The sequence below is a fragment of the Leguminivora glycinivorella genome, chromosome 23 (assembly GCF_023078275.1).
Source record: "Leguminivora glycinivorella isolate SPB_JAAS2020 chromosome 23, LegGlyc_1.1, whole genome shotgun sequence".
Classification (NCBI taxonomy): Eukaryota; Metazoa; Arthropoda; class Insecta; order Lepidoptera; family Tortricidae; genus Leguminivora; species Leguminivora glycinivorella.
The window spans coordinates 6,236,136-6,257,296 of record NC_062993.1 but is presented as its reverse complement, the minus strand read 5'-3'; the positions used below and the strand labels follow the sequence as shown (position 1 = coordinate 6,257,296).

The 21,161-nt window shown below is 36.4% G+C and overlaps 1 protein-coding gene across 1 annotated transcript in view; it reads left to right on the top strand.

The window, feature by feature from the left end:
• Window positions 1-21,161, top strand: part of LOC125238431 (glycerol-3-phosphate acyltransferase 1, mitochondrial) — an 84,367-nt gene that overhangs the window by 13,006 nt on the left and 50,200 nt on the right. The window contains 2 exon segments of the mRNA XM_048145770.1: window positions 10,196-10,337; window positions 18,000-18,113. Coding sequence (XP_048001727.1) covers window positions 10,196-10,337; window positions 18,000-18,113 — 256 coding nt within the window.

Here is a 21,161-nt window from a genome sequence, read left to right as displayed (position 1 = left end):
AAAAGGGTAGGGTAAGTTAAGCCTAACGAAATACCCATACAAAACCCCGTATAAGGGATAGCGGGCCGGTCCCTGTTGTAAACATTTTTCAGTTGCACATTTTTTTGAATGAGTGATTGTTTTTAACCCCCGACGTAAAAACGAAGGGGTGTTATAAGTTTGACGTGTCTGTCTGTCTGTCTGTCTGTCTGTCTGTCTGTCTGTCTGTCTGTCTGTTTGTCTGTGTGTGTGTCTGTCTGTGGCATCGTAGCTCCCGAACGGATGAACCGATTTCGATTTAGTTTTTTTTATTTGAAAGCTGTGTTAGTCGGGAGTGTTCTTAGCCATGTTTCATGAAAATCGGTCCACTAGGTCGCGGTCGGGGGTTTTTTCAAAATTTTAATTTTGTCTCTATTCTGGTGAAATTCAAAAAAAGGTGATAAAATCTCATAATAAACGTCATATTTCGATAGAACTTTGTCGTTTCAAATGTCATATGGTGCGGATAAAGTAACCATCACAATTATCGCAAATTATAGGAGGATTTATTAGTAACTTCCCACTTTATCATCCCACATTCAAACCGTGGAAACGATTTTGTGGGACATTGTTCTTATGTAAACTGTCTATTTTTGTGTCAGTCCATGCTAATATTATAAATGGGAAAGTGTGTGTGTCTGTTTCTTTGTCCGTCCTTCACGGCAAAACGGAGCGACGAATTGTCGTGATTTTTTAAGTGGAGATAGTTGATGGAGATGGAGAGTGCCATAGGCTACTTTTTGTCTCTTTCTAACGCGAGCGAAGCCGCGGGCAAAAGCTAGTAAATAATAAATAAAAAACTTGAAACTACTGTAAAACCTCTTTAATCTTATATTTAATAGTCTCTTCAAGGACTTATCGAAGAGACTAAGAGACGCCACCGGTGACCGAAGAGCTGGCAGCTTCCTCGCTCAGCGTATTAGCTTGACAATCCAGCGAGGAAATGCTGCCAGCGTCTTCGGTACTATGCCACAGGGGCCGTTTTTAGATTTACTTTAGTTTAATTTTAGATTTATTTAGTTTAATTTAATTTTAATTTTTATTTTATTATACAGTTTTGGTTTAATTTTAAAGGCTAATATCAATAATATACCACTTCAAGCATTTGAATGCAAAAGGTATAAAATCATAAATATTATTAAAAAGTTACAATTTGACGTTAGTAAACGTCACTTCAGATTCCCAACGCATTTCGATAAAATCATTAAATTTATATACTCAGTCCGAACTACTTTCGAACATGTTTTAGTGTTCATGTGTAAGACCCTTTCTCTCGTTTTTGTCTCGAACACACCTTAGATTATATATGAAGTCGTTGAACCGTACAATATCGAAAAAATATCGTCATGTTTTGGAAAAAGATTGTGTAAGTTTATCTTTATCTTCTAATATATCATATTTGTATTTAAAATCAGACAAACTAATCGGATCGGATCGTGATCGCCGGAATCTCGGGAGAACCTTGAAAAAAGAATTATAAATGTATACCTTTTTCGAAAATTGTAGAGATCTTTGAAAAAGACAGAATTTTTGGGTATATGTATACTGAATTAAGAGCCCAGAGCCGCCAGGCCTTCCTTATTTTGGATACGAACTCTACATTATCGCAAAGTTTCATCCTTGAGAAAACGAGGAAGGTCTGGCGGCTCTGATGGGCTCTTAGTCCGAACTTATTCTTGTTTGGGGGAAATGTCACTTATGAGTTATGAAGTTGGAACAAATGGAAATGATTGTTATGAACTTATGAATGCACCTATTCCCATCTGTGCCTGGCGAGAACAAAATACCCCAATACAATTTGACCGAGGATATAAAAATGATATCTCAAAATATGTCAGTACTAGCTTTTGCCCGCGGCTTCGCTCGCGTTAGAAAGAGACAAAAAGTAGCCTATGTCACTCTCCATCCCTTCAACTATCTCCACTTAAAAAATCACGTCAATTTGTCGCTACGTTTGGCCGTGAAAGACGGACAAACAAACAGACACACACACTTTCCCGTTTATAATATTAGTATGGATGCTCTCTGACACGTCCTAATTATATCATACTTGTATTTAAAATCAGACAAACTAATCGGACAATACATCGCCGTAATCTCCGAAAATTGTAGAGATCTTTGAAAAAGACAGAATTTTTGGGTATATGTATACTTATTCTTATATGTAGATAGATATTATAGAGCCTTAAGTCAACAAGTTACCCTTTGCCGGAAAATACACCTCAGTGACCTTTGTTCAAGCGTGCAAACATGAGCAAAGTTCAAGATATGTTAGAGCAAGCTGCCGGTTGTCATAATATTGCAGCATGCATATTTGCATAATAAAACTGGTCTGCGTCAGAAATCGTCATCAATGCCATTCTTTCACCGTCTGATATGCACAAGGAATATAATAAATAGTATTTTTTTTGCTAGCCTATAATGGTGTCCTACTGCTGGGCAAAGGCCTTTCCCCTTGACCTCCATGACTCCCGGTTTAGTGCCTCTTCCGGCCAGTTAGAAAGGTGTGTCTAGGTCGTCCCTCCATCTCCTTCCGGGCCTGCCGCGTCCGCGCTCTATTTGTGGCATCCAATTGGTAGCTACACTAGCGCACCTGTCAGGATGCATGCGGCAGACGTGACCAGCACAGTCCCATTTGAGCCTGGCAGTCCTCTCGCCGACGTCGGCAATGCGGGTTTTTGAACGCAGCGTGGTGTCCCGGATGCGATCGGTCCTCTTTAATAATAATTTGTTGTTTCAAAATGAGTTACTGGTAGTTCTTTTATTTTGATGACATTATAATAGTATTTTATGCAACAGGCGTTTAAAGGAGGTCAAAAAAGACGAGTGACGTGGGTAACAATTTGAGGCGAAGGCGAAGGCGATTTTATTCAGACGCCACGAGTATTTTTTGACTCAGTTAAACACCGTTGCATACAATACTTTTTTTACGACCATTCACTTAGTTTTTAATAATTTTCTTGAATAACTTTCGTGAAATTCACTCTGTTTCTTGTATTTTGACGCAAAGGTTTGCACTGTCAGCTCAGCTGCCCAAAGTCTTCCCGCGCACGCGCGCTGTATCGTTATAACAATGCGTTGCCATGGTTACAGGGCCAAACAATGCGTTTTCAGTTTTTTCGATACTGCGCGCATGCGCGGAATGCCGGCGGACGTTGGCTTTGGGTAATAGACTTTTATGTAGGGTTTTAAAGGTCCATGCACGACCCTTTAAATTACGAATTACAGTTCGGGAGTAGAAAAAATAATTATACTTTATCAAAATCGACAAGTTTTGTAATGTCTATACACCGTGTTTCACTTAACACTAAAAACCTGAAAACCGTTTCTTCAGAATCGAGAGTAGAATCGATTGAGCTATATCTTGATGGGGGTAATATTTTTATTAAAATTAGTATTATTAGTTATTTTTTATGTGCCTATTCTATTGTATTCGTAATACAACATTGTGTATATCGCATTGCTAGAGGTTGTTTACCTTTTTCAGTATTTGGGGGTATTAATACTGGCTGGTTACTTGGACGATTATTTTTTCCGCAACGAGTTTGACGTTGTTTGTCAGTTTATTCTTAATGTTTATCATAAGTCATAACAAATTGAACTCGTACCTAATTACAACCTTGTCATTTTGAATAAGGGGTTTAAATTTGCTTACTGCGATTACCTGTCCAATTTGAAGTCTACTGTAACAAAGCTTTAAAGTGTTTTACAGTGACATCTTAGCTGTCTATTGGTAAACCTTATGTCGTTGCGGTAACGTACACAAATAAATAGTTTTATGGTTTATGATAGTAGTTAGCAATTACTTTATTGAGTGTAGAGCTAAAAGTCAAGTAGAGCTGTACAGAAAATTAAAAATTCAATTTAAAAAAAAGTAACCATCAGATTAAAAGATGAATACTCTAGATGACTTTAAGAAAATAAAAATCAGTTGTAGGCTTGTGCCGTTTCGTTCGTTGGTCGGAGCGCTCCGATCTCGTTCAATCGCTCCCACGAACTAGTTCGCTCTTTTAGGTCTTTTGCTCATTTAGTTCAGCCAGACCAGCGACCATTGCGGTCGGAAAGATCAGAACGAATGGGACCGAATAGTGTCAAAATGATACGAATAGTCCACAGATAGTAACATTCCGGGCCGAAAGGTTGTAAAGTAACCGAAGTTTAATATGAAAACTTGACTTTTTTTGTTGCTCTGCTAAATAGCTCTCGCTCTCGGTCGGCGCAGTCACACATTCGTTCTCGATCCAAACCGCTCGCGCTCGCCGATCCTATACTGAATTAAATGAGCAAAGACCGCTTCACAGAGCCTGGAAAGATTCAGTTCATTTCGGTCATTGATGGGATTTTATTCCTAACAGTTCATAGTTCGTGAACGACACAAGCCTAATCAGTTGGGGTGTCTGAGGTTTTGAGTGATACCGGAAACACGTTGTAGAGAAATTAGACGTTTTTGAGGTGGTGTAATCAAGGTTAGCTGAAAAGAATGTTTTAATATTTCTTGTTCGGTTTATTAATATGTACGTTTTTATAAAACGAACATGCAATAATAGAATAATTTATTCTGCAGTATTTGTATCTCTACAGCCTTACTAATACTCGAGATCTAGGTTAATCCATACTCATATTATAAATGGGAAAGTGTGTGTGTCTGTTTCTTTGTCCGTCTTTCACGGCAAAACGGAGCGGCGAATTAAAGTGATTTTTTAAGTGGAGATATTTGATTAAAGGGTTGGAAAGTGCCATAGGCTACTTTTTCATTATCATCATTTATTTAACCAACTTACATTTGCAGAGAATCCAGGCATTACAGGCAGACTTTTTGTCTCTTTCTAACGCGAGCGAAGCCGCGGGCAAAAGCTAGAAATGTATAAATTGCTTATAGAATATAGATACATACGAGTTATATGTCACCCGCACTATTTTGCTGCAGTTGCATTTGCAGCAAATGACTTTCACCGTGCACCGGACGTCCAGTATCATGCGATATTTCTGCAATGTGCACCGCAGGAAACTTAGTGCAGTAACATCGGGTCATCGGCTGGTCAATGTTATTAGTTTGCGTATATATGTATTAAGACAATAGATTGGAATCAAAATAAAGAAGGATAACTGACTTACAGATGTAGTTCTAAATGTTTTTCCTTCGTAATTTCACAGAAACTCGTGAACGTGTCACGCTATTTCAGTCAGTCTCTGTAGGTACTAAATTTATAGGTAAGGTAAGTACCAAAGTTGACCGAACTAACGCGATGAATGCGAATGTTTCGAAAAAAATACGAAGGGAATTCATTTCTCACTACATCTGTATTATCTGTAATGATGTTGACACGAGAAGAGAGTTTGAGTCGTTCACATTAAATATACCTAAGAAAGATACTTAAAAATGTCAACTAGTCCAATAAAATGTTGAGGTCTCGCCGTACGTCGCGTTGTACAAAAGCATTATTGTTTTCATTTTCATTAATAAGGTATTAAAATCATCAGCAGTAAAATGACCAAAGTTCGAGACCTTTTCGCTAATTTTACGTTGGGGAATAAACTCTACTACGCATAACCAGTATAACCACGTGTTTATTTGGCACGTGCATATCCATGTTCGTTGACTTCATTATCAGTAATTCATCACAGGTATCACATAAAACAGGTCAAGATTTATTGAGATTTTCCTGCTCCATGCTTTTTCCTCACGTGGTTCGGACACCTCTTACGACACTGAAAATAAGGGTCCCCCACATTTAGCGTCTCGCGAGCGTCGCGTCGGGTCAATTGTACGGGCAAAGCCTGACGCGACGTCGACGCGGCGTCTTTTTCCATACAGTTGGCCCGACGCGACGCTCGCGAGACGCTAGATGTGGGGGGACCCTAACCTAAAAATCTTCATGATATAACTAAATTTGAGACCTGAAGTCTTAGATTTAATGGTTCTGTTCAATTGGTCTAAAATCGAAATATTTGAGCGAAATCAAACCCTACACTTGGTGAACTGACGTGTGATAAACGCTATGAGGAAAGCGTTTATGATTCAACCATTTAAAACGACTGGCGAATGAATCAATCGCAAAAAGCGATGACATTTTTCACAGAAGAGAACAACAACATGACTCCTATCCAAAATTTCTTACAAAAGTTAAATACTCAAGCGTCATAGTTGTGGCAAAATAAATACTAGAGAACATTCGGCGAAGGTCAAAGGAAAACGCAGATACAGTTCAAAGCAAGAACACTGACGTGGGTACGCAAATAGTTTTAGAGTTTCTTTGGACGGAACAAATTTTTGCGTAAAATACAGATTTCCTTAGAAACTTGACAGTTTCCGTCTCCGGCAAAAATACATGTTCCTTTAAAGTCCTTACACAGTTACATGAACTTGCTATGTTTGATACAATACGGATGGGTAATTGGCGATACAAAGAATACAAGAAAGATTGTTCGCAAATATTGGTGCTTCAGCCTGATAAAGGACCACGAAATTTTTGACCATAGATACCGTAACGTAAAGAACGCCGGTGTAAAATTCTTATGTAGGCGTTGGGTGGTGTGTGATTAGTCTATACCTAGTCTGTTTTGCCGTTTTAACTGTGGATTAACTGAGGTTCTTACTAAGGAAACTTCGTCTACCTACTGAAGACTAAAGTGAAACTAGTTTAAGAAATGAGTTTAGATTACTAACTTAAACAAACACTAATATTGTCTTCGGTTACCGCGATAGTTACTCATGAAATATAACTACCTATGGAAACGGATTATATCGCGTATAATGAATTTACAATTCATCCCCAATGAATTAATTGATGGGATGAATTGTAAATTCGTTATACTCGATATAATCCGTTTCCATAGTTTTATTAAACAAACACTATTTATAATCATAGGCGGGTTTTCGTTTTGAAGGCAAAGCACGCGATACCAATGAAGAACACGTACTTGTGCCTATTGCCATTGGGTGTTCCAATGTCAATTAGACAAAGGTCAGGACAGGTCTCAATGTTAATTGACAGCAGTATGATCAGATAGGACCGATTCGCAAAAACAGTCATTACAATCGGTTTTTGAAGACGTCTTCTACATACCTATGAAAGCCTGGAGATTATTGAACAAGTTCTTAAAAGCGATTGCGTCAAATTAAATACTATCATGAAGCTTGGTACATGTCAGCTACTGCTTCTTTGAGCTACAAGACAAGTCCTCGATCCATCCATAACCAGACTTTTGTAAAGAGAAAAACAATATTAAAAACTATTCTTGACTAAGAATTTATGGCACTAGCCATTCTCTCATATCTAAAGATCTGTGCGTAATTTCTTTGCTGGTAGTTTCACATAATATAAATATAGTACGAGTTGATAGTTCAAAGAAGAATTAAGTATCTATCTAACAAGTTTAATGTTTATATATTAATTATGTATATATGAGTATATGTATATATCATTAAATTATATTTATGTATTATATGTATTTATGTATTATTTGATGTAAGTATGTTTTAGATTTCTGATTTTCTTTTTCTGTTCTTTTGTTTTCAATGCACCGCCTACAATCTTCTCTGCTTTGCCTTAAGGTTGACTGGTAGAGAATGCCTCATGGCATTAAGTTCGCCTTTTGTACTTTAAGTTTGTCTTTTGTGCAATAAAGTTTAAATAAATAAATAAATAAAATGAAGTTGTAATTAATTTCCCCACTTTACTAGTCTTTAGAGTTTTTCTAATGTCAGTGAGCTTATTCTGCACTAAAATTTAGTGTAATACTGTTCTTTAATTATTCAAAATTAAACGTTTTTTGGTGATTTCCTATCTAGTATGGTTTTGGTTGGAGATAGACGTTTCGAATATGGCAAATTTTAGTATATTTTTTGTGACATTTACCATTGATCAAAACGAATAATATAATAATTAAATATGTACCTACAGTTTTGCTTTTGCTCCGTATTAATTTAATGATAAAGCATATTAATATCAGTGCAAAGTCGAAGACCAACCGGATATGTTATAACTGTTATGCATATACGAGTGAGTTTAAAGTGCGAATTCAGTATCTTGACGTTCTTTATCAATTATATTATATCTTATATGTTTTAATTAAGTGTTCAGTATAATGAGCAAATGTACACCTAATTAACTAACTATCCATTTCAAAAATAGGTAACGCTACTACTGGTTTTATTTTGGTAATCATCTTCAATCTTAGTTTTATTAACCCCCGACGCAAAAACGACGGGGTGTTATAACTGTTATAAGTTTGACGTGTCTGTCTGTGTGTGTGTCTGTCTGTGGCATCGTAGCTCCCGAACGGATGAACCGATTTAGATTTAGTTTTTTTTTGTCTGAAAGCTGAGTTAGTCGGGAGTGTTCTTAGCCATGTTTCATGAAAATCGGTCTAGTATGTCGCGGTCGGGGGTTTTTCAAAATTTTAATTTTGTGGTTATTGGAGTTTTCATATTTTTTTTGTAAAACTGCAAGGCTGGTAACTTTTTGGCCATTTCTCCCTGTGTCTTGTGATTATCGTATTTATCATATTTACATAGTTAGGTATTTTCTGTTGCGCTATGACATGGGGTTCTTCAAGAAGCAGATATTTAGGGTTCTCAAAGGTTCTCAATGCATAATTGGCTCCCATATGTCCCATAATGTTGCTTATGTCCATGGGCGGCGATGACTGATTCTGATCAGGCGGCTAATCTGCTCGTTTGCTGCCTATATCATAAAAAAGTACTTACAAATAAATAGCATTTTCCCCTCACTAGCTCGGAAACACGTGTTTTGTCCTTTAATACCAGCGGGTAAAAACGCATTTTATCCACTAGTGGGTAAAGTAATTTGACCTTGAATAAAGTCAAATTAACTGCTTTAAAATTGATATGACTAGGTGAATCTAGTAATAAAGATGATTTACTACCTGTGGAACTACTGTGATAAACGCATTTTTTGCGTTGTACCTCGCTATAGTGAGGGGAAAAGTTTTGTGTTACACTCGGGTGCAAATGTATTTTACTTCTCGTGTGTTAAAAAACTCGCAAGTTCAGGATTCTATTCACACTCGGCATTAAAATACAACTTTGCCCCCTTGTATAACAAATAACTATTACCTCACGCACACCTCGGACAATGACGATCAAATATATGATATAGGCCCGTTCGTATGCACACAGTCTAAGCTCGTGTAGGCGAACGCGTACCATGCTTGTATGAGTGAGATATGATAGGTCGACTGGTCGCGTTTTTGACACCTCAGAGCCACAGTATCTGTGCGATAAGTTCAAGTGGCGTTCAAGTCGGTCGAGCTTATATGGCGTCAGATCGGTATGTAACGATCTGATATTACCACGTTGTCATACTGCTGCGTTTCGAGGTAGTTTCAAATATACTGCAACTAAATGTTGGAACAATATACCTCCACCTCTCAAAAACTTAAATACAATTAATAGTTTTAAATTAAGGGTAAAAAAACATCTTTTAAGTATTCAAAACATGCTACCTCCTGGGACTAGAGCCACACCGACATATTTATAACAATATTATATTGATTGTATCTTATAATATTATTTTTGCCATTTTATAAACTTTTCTTTTTATTTATTTTCTACTCGTATTCCGATTCTGTGACAATATATATATTATTATTGCGGACACTACTCCTAAATGCCATTTTACCATTTTTATTTTATTTTATTTTTTCATAAGCTTTTTCTTTTAAGCAGTTAGTTACACACAACACACAACTCCACATTCAGCACAATTTTCAAGCCAATCGGTTTTCGACTAACAGCTGTAAGGTGACAATATATCAAGGGTCTGCCTGAAAACCAGCGTTGTAGTTAACATGCTGCAACATTATGCTGAGGCAAGCTCCTATTTAACGCACATGAATATTTTAATTTCACGTGTATATGTATAACTCATTTTCTTATATGTTTAGTCTATATTTAAGTTTTTTACTTTATCAAATCCTAATGTAACACTTCTTCATTGTTTGTAACATTTTCATGTGATGTTGAATAAAGATTTTCTATGTCTATGTCTATGACAGGCGGTAACTGTGAGGTAACCGAGAGCTGGTGGGCGGCACTTTCAGCGGGGAGAGATAGTGGCCATACTGTACGATAGTACTCTTTATTATACTTTTGCCTCATGTATGTAATAAAAAAAAAAATGTTTTTTTTAATTATTTGTTTCTGTGTCAACAGCCGTGTTGCCGACATGCTAGAGGTGGTCGGCGAGAGAGTCGGCGGGTGGTGCGGCCGTGACTCGAACTCGCTGCGGCAAGCGGTGCGCGCGCGTCGCCGGCACCACAACGACATCTACACCAAACTAGATCAGGAGAGGACGGTGAGTGGTTACTGGTTAATATAATAACCATTCAAAAGTACCCACTGACTAGTCAGACTGAGATGTTTTTAAGGCTCGAACTCTGTAAGGGGCAACTGGGCAAGTAACTTTCATCGAAGTTATATGTTTAAATTGACATTTGCATCAGCGAGGCTGTTAAAATCATTGTCAACTTTTCTTGGACTCTCTTATCAGTGTTTCGGACTGAACTGTCAGTTAAAATGTGACAGCGTGGGAAAACTGGCAGTCATTTGCATTCTGACGATTTGATAGTCAGTGGGCGCCTTAAGGTAGATTAGGAAAGGTAGCGGTCCTAGAATGTTACCTTGAGGAATCCCAACTTTCAAAGTGATTTATATTAAAAATGTATTTAGAATTAGAGCTGGTTACTCCTCGTTACACAAGTTATTATGACATAGTCATTTGTCGTTTATTGTTTCAACTCTATACCCATCAGTTTTTAGCTAATTCCATAATTTTCTCTTTCAAATGCTTTAAACACATCGGTCAGAACAAGCTTCAGATTTTCTATTGTCGTGTTCTTCACAAAAAATCGTCCTTTTCTTCCAACTACACATACACACTTCATTAATATACAACGATGCTATGCTACTTAAAATGGTAGCTCTCATAGAATGTGTCTTAATGAATCATTAAATCATATTTTATGCAATTAAAACAACATTTGACTTATTACGGAATAATGCGGTCATATAAGCCATCAGTGAACTGTCCATTGAACTAAATTCTCAGTATTCTCACCACGTTAATTATTCTAAGAATAGTTCTCATATTTACCGTAGGAAAGTATGCTTTTAGGGTTCCATCAATGGAAAGGTCTTTTAAAATGATATAAAGTTTTCTAAAAAACATTTTTCTTAAAGTGAACGGTTTTTGAGATATCAGCTCTCAAAGTCGTAAAAAGTATGTCCCCCCCCTCTATTTTTATAACTACGGGGTATAAAATTCTAAAAAAAATAGAGGTGATGCATGCTAATTAACTCTTTCAACGATTTTTGGTTTGATCAAAGTATCTCTTATAGTTTTTGAGATAGGTTGATTTAACTGTAATTTTGGTTAAGTTATTGTGCTTACACTGAAAACGATGGCTGAACCTTATAAGATAGATCAAAAAATATACTACACCAGGTGTATAAATTGACATAATAAGTTTATTATATTTGCTGCTACGGAACCCTTTGTGCGCGAGCTGATTAGGTTTGTTACCACCAGTCCTGGTAATAAGTCAAATTGTTAAATTCACTTATTGTAGACACAAATTGGTAGCTGATTTTAAGCGACCACTTGATTAAGTTAAACGACCACTGTCGAACTAAGCCGATTACATATGTAGCGAAAATGTCTTTTCGAAAGTGTTAATAACTAAGTTAAATGTAAAATAAGCCCTTGAGGCATTGTATCAAGGATGCTATAGGCATTTCCTAGTTATATGTACATAGTATACCTAGTGCGAGGAAGCCACTAGTGTATTCAACAGGTCCTGTAAAAGAACATAATATTTAATTCAACGATGCACGACTGGGCATTCTTGAACGACCGTTCAAGATTGTTTGGTAGTAGTTATTCCATGGTCAATTTTTGAGCATCTTGTGATCCGTTGCTATGTGGTTCTGTATTTGGTGAATTGGGAGATGGGAGCAATTGTCGACTGTATTTCCCGCGATGGACTTAATAAGGTTTGTCCATCGTATTGGAAAGCGCCGACGAAATCTTTTGCCTTCGACTTTCCCTTGCACCAAACGTTCCATGTATATACGTTACGAGTAATATTTTCAAAGATTTCCGATTGAACTCAATAAAAATTGATGAAACTGTAGTAGTAAATATTGGTTCGGCAGCGCCCTCGAATATGTTTAACGCCACTACACTAGCCCGGAACTTGGCAACTATCAGACATCGCAGATTGCACCTCGTACTGAATAGTTCTTCGTGCGATGTGCTAGTTATACCCGCCAACATTGGCGTGGCTAGCAATACAACTATCTTAACTGATAAACGTTGAAGCTTATGCCTTTTTAATAAGGTTTATGACTTTTATGAGTTGACTTTTCATGGTGCTGGTAAGTAAAGTCTGAAAATATGTGTGGATACAACTTACTCAATGGTTCCTAATTCGTTTACAGGAACTTTTGGACATACAGAAGAAAGATATATTGTACATTGTCATTTCTTTACACTTGACTGGACCGTCAAGTATTGTTACTGTAAATCGTGATATACGTTAAAGGAATTTGCAGCGTAAACACATACTGTAGACATTTCATATTTTAATGACATCGACGACAGCGTCTGACGCTTGCGATGACTGCCAGCAACCAAAGATTCTGGCATTTAAATACATTAAATTGGGACTATAAACACGTGAACGTTTTCTTTCATTTCGTAAGAGGGGTGCACTTAACTCGAGCATCAGGTTGATGTAAGGATATCTTACATCAACCTATTATGCTATTTGTAATCTGTTATCCTTGTGGTGCAATAAAGAATATTTACTTTACTTACTTACTTACATTATCGATTTTTCCGATTAGTCAGCCGACTAGTCTGCTAAAACAGTTTTTTTTTTTTCGATTAAATTCACATTTTGAATGTCACTTTTGGTCCTTTGTACGCGCTTTTCATGAGAGTATACAACCGGTTTGGCATAGTAGGTAGTGAATTAGTGATCCTGCCTATGAAATTGATAGTCATAAGTAGGACATTTATTTCTGTGGTGATAAGACAGATATTTGTTGTTTTGACTAATAAAGGCTTAACGAATAGGTACAATAATACAACCACATCAGCTGTTGATTTATTTTTGTACTGTTTTTCTATCACTTTTTTTGGAATTAGCAAACCTAATAGTTATCAATCAATGACCCTTAGTCTATGAAGCCTTTGTGCAAAATTTCAGCGTTTTTAATCAACATCTTCAGCCCCCGCATTAGGTTTAAAATTTTGAAAATCTCATACAAACCTGAAAATTCATCTTTCAGATAAAAAAAAACTTTCGGCAGTATTATGTTCAATATACATTATTGATACATATTATTACAAGAAACTACCAAAAGTTGCGAAAATAGAGTTAGAAATCGCAAATTTTCGGTATTTTAGCGGCTATTTCGGCAAATGTACTAAAAGTAGGCGAACTTTGGCGATTTTTGATGCTATTTTCGCAACTTTTGGTAGTTTCTTATATTGATATGTATCAATAACATATACTTAACATAATACAGCCGAAGTTTTTTTAAAATCTGAAAGTTGAATTTTTAGGTTTGTATGAGATTTTCAAAATTTCAAACCTAATGCGGGGGCTGAAGATGTTGATTAAAAAAGCTGAAATTTTGCACAAAGGCTTCATAGATTGATAACTATTAGGTTTGTTAATTCCAAAAAAGTGTTTTTTTGATCCACCCGTTTGGTAGTTGTTTTAGGTACATAAATTTATAACCGTGTTAGAAGACAATATGGTAGCCAAGTTGTTGCACTATTATTTATTTTAAACTTTATTGCACACAAAAAAGTACAATTGGCGGACTTAATGCCTTTAGGCATTCTCTACCAGTCAACCATTGAGCCAAACAGAAATGCGTCAAGGTGCAGGGTGCAGTGAGAAACAACTATTAGGATTGGTATGGCGTCATACAACCGGACACTTTTGTCGCGAAATTGTATACTGGACAACCTATTTGTACATTTATAAGATCCGTCAAACCTTTTAACTCATACTGGCAGTAAAAAATTACATGCTGATAAATAGACAAAAATGCAGAAAATCCCAGTTCCAGACAAAGTTATTTTTAAAGCAAAGAGGGCTGTCTATTTTATGATATTTCCGTAAACATATCTCACTCAAGTGCCTTTATCTGATAAGACAAAAGCTGTGGAGTGCAGGATAAATATAAACACAAGATACAACAATCTGTCTTTTAAGCCTTTTGTACAAATATTTTGCTTTTGGAGTCTCAATCGGCTCAAGTCTAGATACTTTTTGGTACTACATGCCCAAGTCGAAATAATAAAAACCGGCCAAGAGCGTGTCGGGCCACGCTCAGTGTAGGGTTCCGTAGTTTTCTGTATTTTTCTCAAAAACTACTGAACCTATCAAGTTCAAAACAATTTTCCTAGAAAGTCTTTATAAAGTTCTACTTTTGTGATTTTTTTCATATTTTTTAAACATATGATTCAAAAGTTAGAGGGGGGGGGACGCACTTTTTTTTCCTTTAGGGGCGATTATTTCCGAAAATATTAATATTATCAAAAAACGATCTTAGTAAACCCTTATTGATTTTTAAATACCTATCCAACAATATATCACACGTTGGGGTTGGAATGAAAAAAAATATCAGTCCCCACTTTACATGTAGGGGGGGTACTAGGGTTGCCAACCGTACTATATAATATAGTACTGTACTATATTTTGGCCCAGCGTACTATATTCTATATGAAACATATATAGTACGCAAAAGTACTATATTTTTGGGGTCCATGCCAGTGGCGAATTTACACTAGGGTCAAACCGCCAGGAGCGGCGTTTTGATAATGAAAAAATTTTCGTATTTAACTTTTATTCATATCTAACCTTCACCGTACATTTCATTACTTCGTTCTGACCTGCAAATATTGCAGTTACGTATAAAGCCATCGTTGTTTGCAAATATTTGTATTTTTTCCATGATATATTAAATAACGACATTTCTTAAGGGGATTCTCTACTCCAATGAGCTTCGATTTGAATCCATTGGTACTTATTATGAATATTACGATAGTTTCTAAAGCATATCATATTAATAGAATCGTCTTTAAACAAACTAGCCTACCTACTTCACAGCTGATTGATTCTGTGATATTTAGCATCGAAGTTGAACTATTTTAGGACCGAAACTGGTTCTTTGGTCAAAATTGTTGCCTTAATTAGTTTAAAATTAAAATCGCTTTTGCATTTTTATAAAAGTCTAGATTTCCTTGAAGTAAAACTGTTTTTAAAACTATGTCAAATTTCATAAAAATATAAGTATTTATAATATTATAAATACCCATACCCATATGGGTATTCTTTTTTTTTAAATATGGGTCTTGTAAAAAAGTAAGTACTTAGTTACAACTATTGAAATTAAAAGAATATTAATAGGTACGTAAGTAAAAATTGCATACTTGTCAATAAATTTAGAAACTGATAGAAGACTCAATATTGCATATTTTTCGAAATACGCCATATATATTGTTGGTGTTCAATAAAACATTTGGTACATTACATACAATAAACAACTAGTTATATATTACGCTAAGTAAAACATTCGACAACATGAAAGTTTGCTTTTTTAAAAAAGGCCAAATGTTAAGTTGGTAAACGTGAGCTTTGCAAATAAAACAATAAGTTGGGAAATGAACATTCGGCGGAATAAAATTCCGCAAAACGTGAATTGGGAAGTGATATTCGGCCATACAACTTTCGACGATACTTAAATAGGAGAACCAATGCAACAAAAACCGGCCAAGAGCGTGTCGGGCCACGCTCAGTGTAGGGTTCCGTAGTTTTCCGTATTTTTCTCAAAAACTACTGAACCTATCAAGTTCAAAACAATTTTCCTAGAAAGTCTTTATAAAGTTCTACTTTTATGATTTTTTTCATATTTTTTAAACATATGGTTCAAAAGTTAGGGGGGGCGCACTTTTTTTTCCTTTAGGAGCGATTATTTCCGAAAATATTAATATTATCAAAAAACGATTTAAGTAAACCCTTATTCATTTTTAAATACCTATCCAACAATATATCACACACGGGGGTTGGAATGAAAAAAAAAATCAGTCCCCACTTTACATGTAGGGGGGGTACCCTAAAAAAAATTTTTTTTCCATTTTTTATTTTACCACTGTCGACGTAATTGATATACATATTGGTACCAAATTTCAGCTTTCTAGTGCTAACGGTCACTGAGATTATCCGCGGACGGACGGACGGACGGACAGACAGACATGGCGAAACTATAAGGGTTCCTAGTTGACTACGGAACCCTAAAAACTTGTCAAAAATCGGTGAAAACCGAATGGAGCCCCTTAGAGTGGACAGAAAGAACGATCTCTACGACTTGGTTATCGATTATGTGTACCGTACTATATTTTATTTCGGTGTACTATATTTTTTAGATGGAATTTTCTAAAATACTATATTTCCCTAAAAAAAAGTTGGCAACCCTAGGGGGTACCCTAATAAAACATTTTTTTCGATTTTTTATTTTTGCACTTTGTTGGCGTGATTGATATACATATTGGTACCAAGTTTCAGCTTTCTAGTGCTAACGGTTACTGAGATTATCCGCGGACGGACGGACGGACAGACAGACATGGCGAAACTATAAGGGTTCCTAGTTAACTACGGAACCCTAAAAAGGCAACTTATAATGATCAAATACCGAAGTGACGAATGCAGAACGGTTGACGAAAGCAGAATGGGACGAATTTAAGAACGTGATAAAAACTAACCAATGAGACAATCCGAGAAGATACCTAAATAAAAGGCCACAAGACTAATGCCGAAAGTGTCGAATGGAGAACGGATGACGAAAACAGAATGGGACGAATTTAAGAACTTGACTTAAAAAAAATATTGTGACGAACCAAGTCGATAATATGTACGTAAATAAAAGCCCTTTTGAATAAAATGATGGTTTATATTGTCCGCAAATCCTACTGATGTGGGCTTTACATCCAGTCAAATAATTAAGTAACCACTTTATGATTAATTTATTCATAAATGTGTGCCGATTATGCGGTTAGTTGTAAAATCAATTTTCCGATTGCATGTCTAAAATTTGATGGTAAATATATTGCACATCTACTAAATCCTGCGTTTTGAAACTTAATTATAGGACTTAGTATATTTATTCGTGTAATTTCATTGTGTAGAACGTTATTACAAAAAGTAACCACTTTGTTTCGCCAGATTTGGTCATTATGTTGTTACGAGTATGTGTGTTTTCTATAATTATCGCGCAGTGTGTATGTGTGACCTAAAATGTATGTTACTTCACCATAAGTGCCATTTTTATCTTAGATATCATTTGAATGCTGTATTTACTAACATTAGGACATAGTATTAAGTGCAAACCGTTTTTTTAATCCCCCGAAAGTCATGTTATGATAGATGGCCTATTAGGCCATGGTCTACTAGACCCTAGAACATATGAAACATCTTTTTTCTTTAGGGGTAAAAAGCCACACCAGTCCGCATGTTAAAGATTTGGCCTGGGCCAGTTTTACCGCCTCATTAAGTGACAATAAATTATGTGATTTAAGTAAATACGCCCCTGCAGTCGTACATAACATATGTCTTCAAAGTATCAGCGTCTGATCAACTTAATGGCTGCTGCTCTGCTTAACTCAAAGTTGGTGCAACTGTCTAGCGATGCCATATTCCATATCGCACAGCACACTAGACGCTGACGCTCAAAAGGCGCCCTGGCTCTTGTGGCCCATTATAGAGGTAATTCGCGCGTACTGTCGCTTAGCGACCAGGCTCGTGGCAAGTCTAATGCGTCGCTGGGTTAACGTTTTTGTGCCTGATCGCAGGTCACCTTAGACCAACGTCATGGCCAGATTGGCCAGGCTTTTCGGTAAAGCAAAGCTAGTGAACTAATGTAATGTGTTTTCTTTCTGCAGACGAGAGCGTCGTCCCTGTTCCGAGTAAAGGAAGGCCCAGTGGTCCCCGCACCGCAGCCCGCTACCCGGCCTCCCGCCGGCCTCGCCTGCGTCCGCTGCGCTCCTGTGTCCCGGGTAAGTGTCTTTTTAGGGTTCCTTACCAAAATAGTATATTATATAACGGTAACGTTATGAAGGCTATAAAAGTTGAGTACCGCGGTTAGGTCACGAGGCTTGCCGAGTGGCAAAGTAAGGTACGTGACTTTTATAGCTTTCATAATGTTACGATTGTATACTATACTTTTTCTACGGCAGCCAAATAAATACATACCTATTCGAGAATAATAAAATGGGTTACTTACCTACTTCATACAATGAATGGGAATATTTGTGTGGATCTTATAGCATTGAGTATTCTGTCCACAATGTTGATGGCGAGAACACTTCACAATTGCACAATTCTTCAAAATATGCCAACAACGCGGTTTCAGAGAAAGTTGAAACATTGTTTTGTAATTTCCATGTCATAAAACAATCATAACATTTTTGGTACGCTTTATCCGACTTTTCAGGTAACAAATTGTCAGTCACTTTGAGCGACATAGCCTTGATTTCTTCGGGAGTACATTGTTTCTCAGAATCACTCATAATAACTTAAGTTTTTCTACAATAACGTCGACTACAGAACACTGAAATAGTTTCTTCAAAAGTTTACAAATATCAAACATGCCATAGACAAGAGAAATAGAAAATAAGCCGGTTTTCAATTACGAAAAATATGGTCGTCGTTCGTATCGTTCAAGAATATTTAAATGTCGAATGTAAAATAATTTGATAAACTTATGATTTTTACCTTTGTTTTGCAATATCTAATATGTAAAACGCATTTCAGTTTATTTTTTCATCTTGATTTAAATTATGAACCTAAATATCATATTATTTATAAAAAGTTACTTATTACTGCAAATGAAAACATACTTGATAAATGGAAGTTGTACTTTTAAAAAAAATTACAGAACTCCTATATTCATATGATTACTGCTAGCAGTAATCATATGAGCCTATAGACAAATAGACTTTCTTATCGTTACTCAAATGAACTTAATTTGGATACCACTGACAATAATCTAATTGACAGATTTAAGTGCTGGAGTAGAAAAAGGTACAAAAGGAACCCTTATGGTGTGACTCTCTTAGTCTGTTTTTGTGATGGAGTGGGAATTTAGTTAGGTAATTAGGTATGCACGATTTGTGGGACTCGCCGTTTCTTTCCCCTTCCCTAGCGAGGGAAACCTATAGACTAAACTCTTTTCTTCTTCTGCATTTCACTCTCTTTGCCATTTGTTGTTGGCGCACAGGGATCGAAAGTAGAACTAGGTCTTAGTCCAAGTAAATAGGATCAATCGTGTTATCGTATAACCAGTGTACACCGATTCATAACAAGTATAGCTCAGATTGAAACAAAAACCGAGTGAATCTCGGGGTGATAACAATTAAAGACGCAACTGGTTTTGGCATAGGCTTTTGGCTAAAATTTGTATGGTAACTGTAGACCTACACCAACAGCGATGCCCACACAAATGGCCTGCAGTTCGCTGCGGCTAGTCTGTGGCCATGACTAAGCCCATTTATAGTAAAAAAATGGTGATCTCATTCGGATTATCGACTTCGGTACAAAAATGGCTAGAAAGGACTATGACCTTTACTTTAAAACGCTTCGAATAGTTTAATATTTATTATATTTGATTTAATATCAATAGCTTCCAAAGTCCATATCGTCTACATATTCCTATGATATACGCACATTATTGCGAATTATTGCCTTATAGCAAAGATATAAGGTAAAATATTAAGTCAACTTAGACTGCTGTAAACAGATACTACTACCTATAATGGTACAAAGTACCAAAGTACAGATGATAAAATCTGAATTATCTTGATGTTAATTTAGTATACATACATAAACTCTAATCTGTTGTATCATTGATGTTATTGCATCGGATTAGTCAATTTAATCATGACAAATGCTTAATAATCAGTCTAATCTACGAGCCTAAAAATTACGTCATCTTAAGAGTAAAAAAAAACCTTTTGTACTCTTCGACGCTGTCAATCAATCAAACACATACGTGCTAAGCTCATGTGTTTATTTCTAAAAGTATAGGCACAACACACCCTGGTGCTGATGTTTCAGTGCCACTGCCACTGTTATCAATTAAGGAGTTAAAATAAAACGAAATTTTATATTGCAATGACAAGTTCATCATAGTCCATAGCCCGCACCACTCGCATGTCGATTGTCGGATCATAGTCGATTGTCGATTTTAACGACACCCTGTGTGTACGATGGATATGACATCACGCCAACGGACTCTCAAGGAACTAAATAAATCATTTAAATGAAGAATAACGAACGGTATCCATACCGTTTTAGCAATATGGCATAGGTACATGAGAGATCTTACTATTCTTACCTTCACTAAAATGCGCAGAGGCAATGTCTTTACGTGGTCTAATCACGATTCTCTGATGTCGAAGGCCAAATGCTAAACATGTATCAATCACCAATCGCAATGCTTGCGTATCTTACACAAGTTTATATGAGTTTATTAGGCATAAGTTTTAGTTTATTAAGTACTAGCTTTTGCCCGCGGCTTCGCTCGCGCTAGAAAGAGACATAAAGTAGCCTATGTCAGTCTATCCCTTCAACTATCTCCACTTAAAAAATCACAATTCGTCGCTCCGTTTTGCCGTGAAAGGCGGACAAACAAACAGACTAGGTATATGGATTTGTATTCACCAGTAGTTTTTAAGATTATTGCCATGCCCTAACATGGTATGGTATCATGTACCTACCTTATAATATTTGAATACCCATCCTATGTAAAATGAACATAGTTGCAATAAAGAAATATGATATGATAAGTAAACAGGCTTACTTATACTAGAAAAGATGTATTTCCCAAGAAAAATGATGACAGTGACGATATTTCCCATTCAAATGTTGTTTCGCTCCCTTTTCATATGTGGTCATGCGTAGCGGTCAAAACCATGCGTTTACGCAGCACGTCTTCCGCGCATGATCCAATATGCACAGCGAGATAAAGCCTTGACTGACTGCGAATGGGCTCGATCTATGAACCAATATTGTTTGAACATCATGATTACTTCCATTTTCTTTGA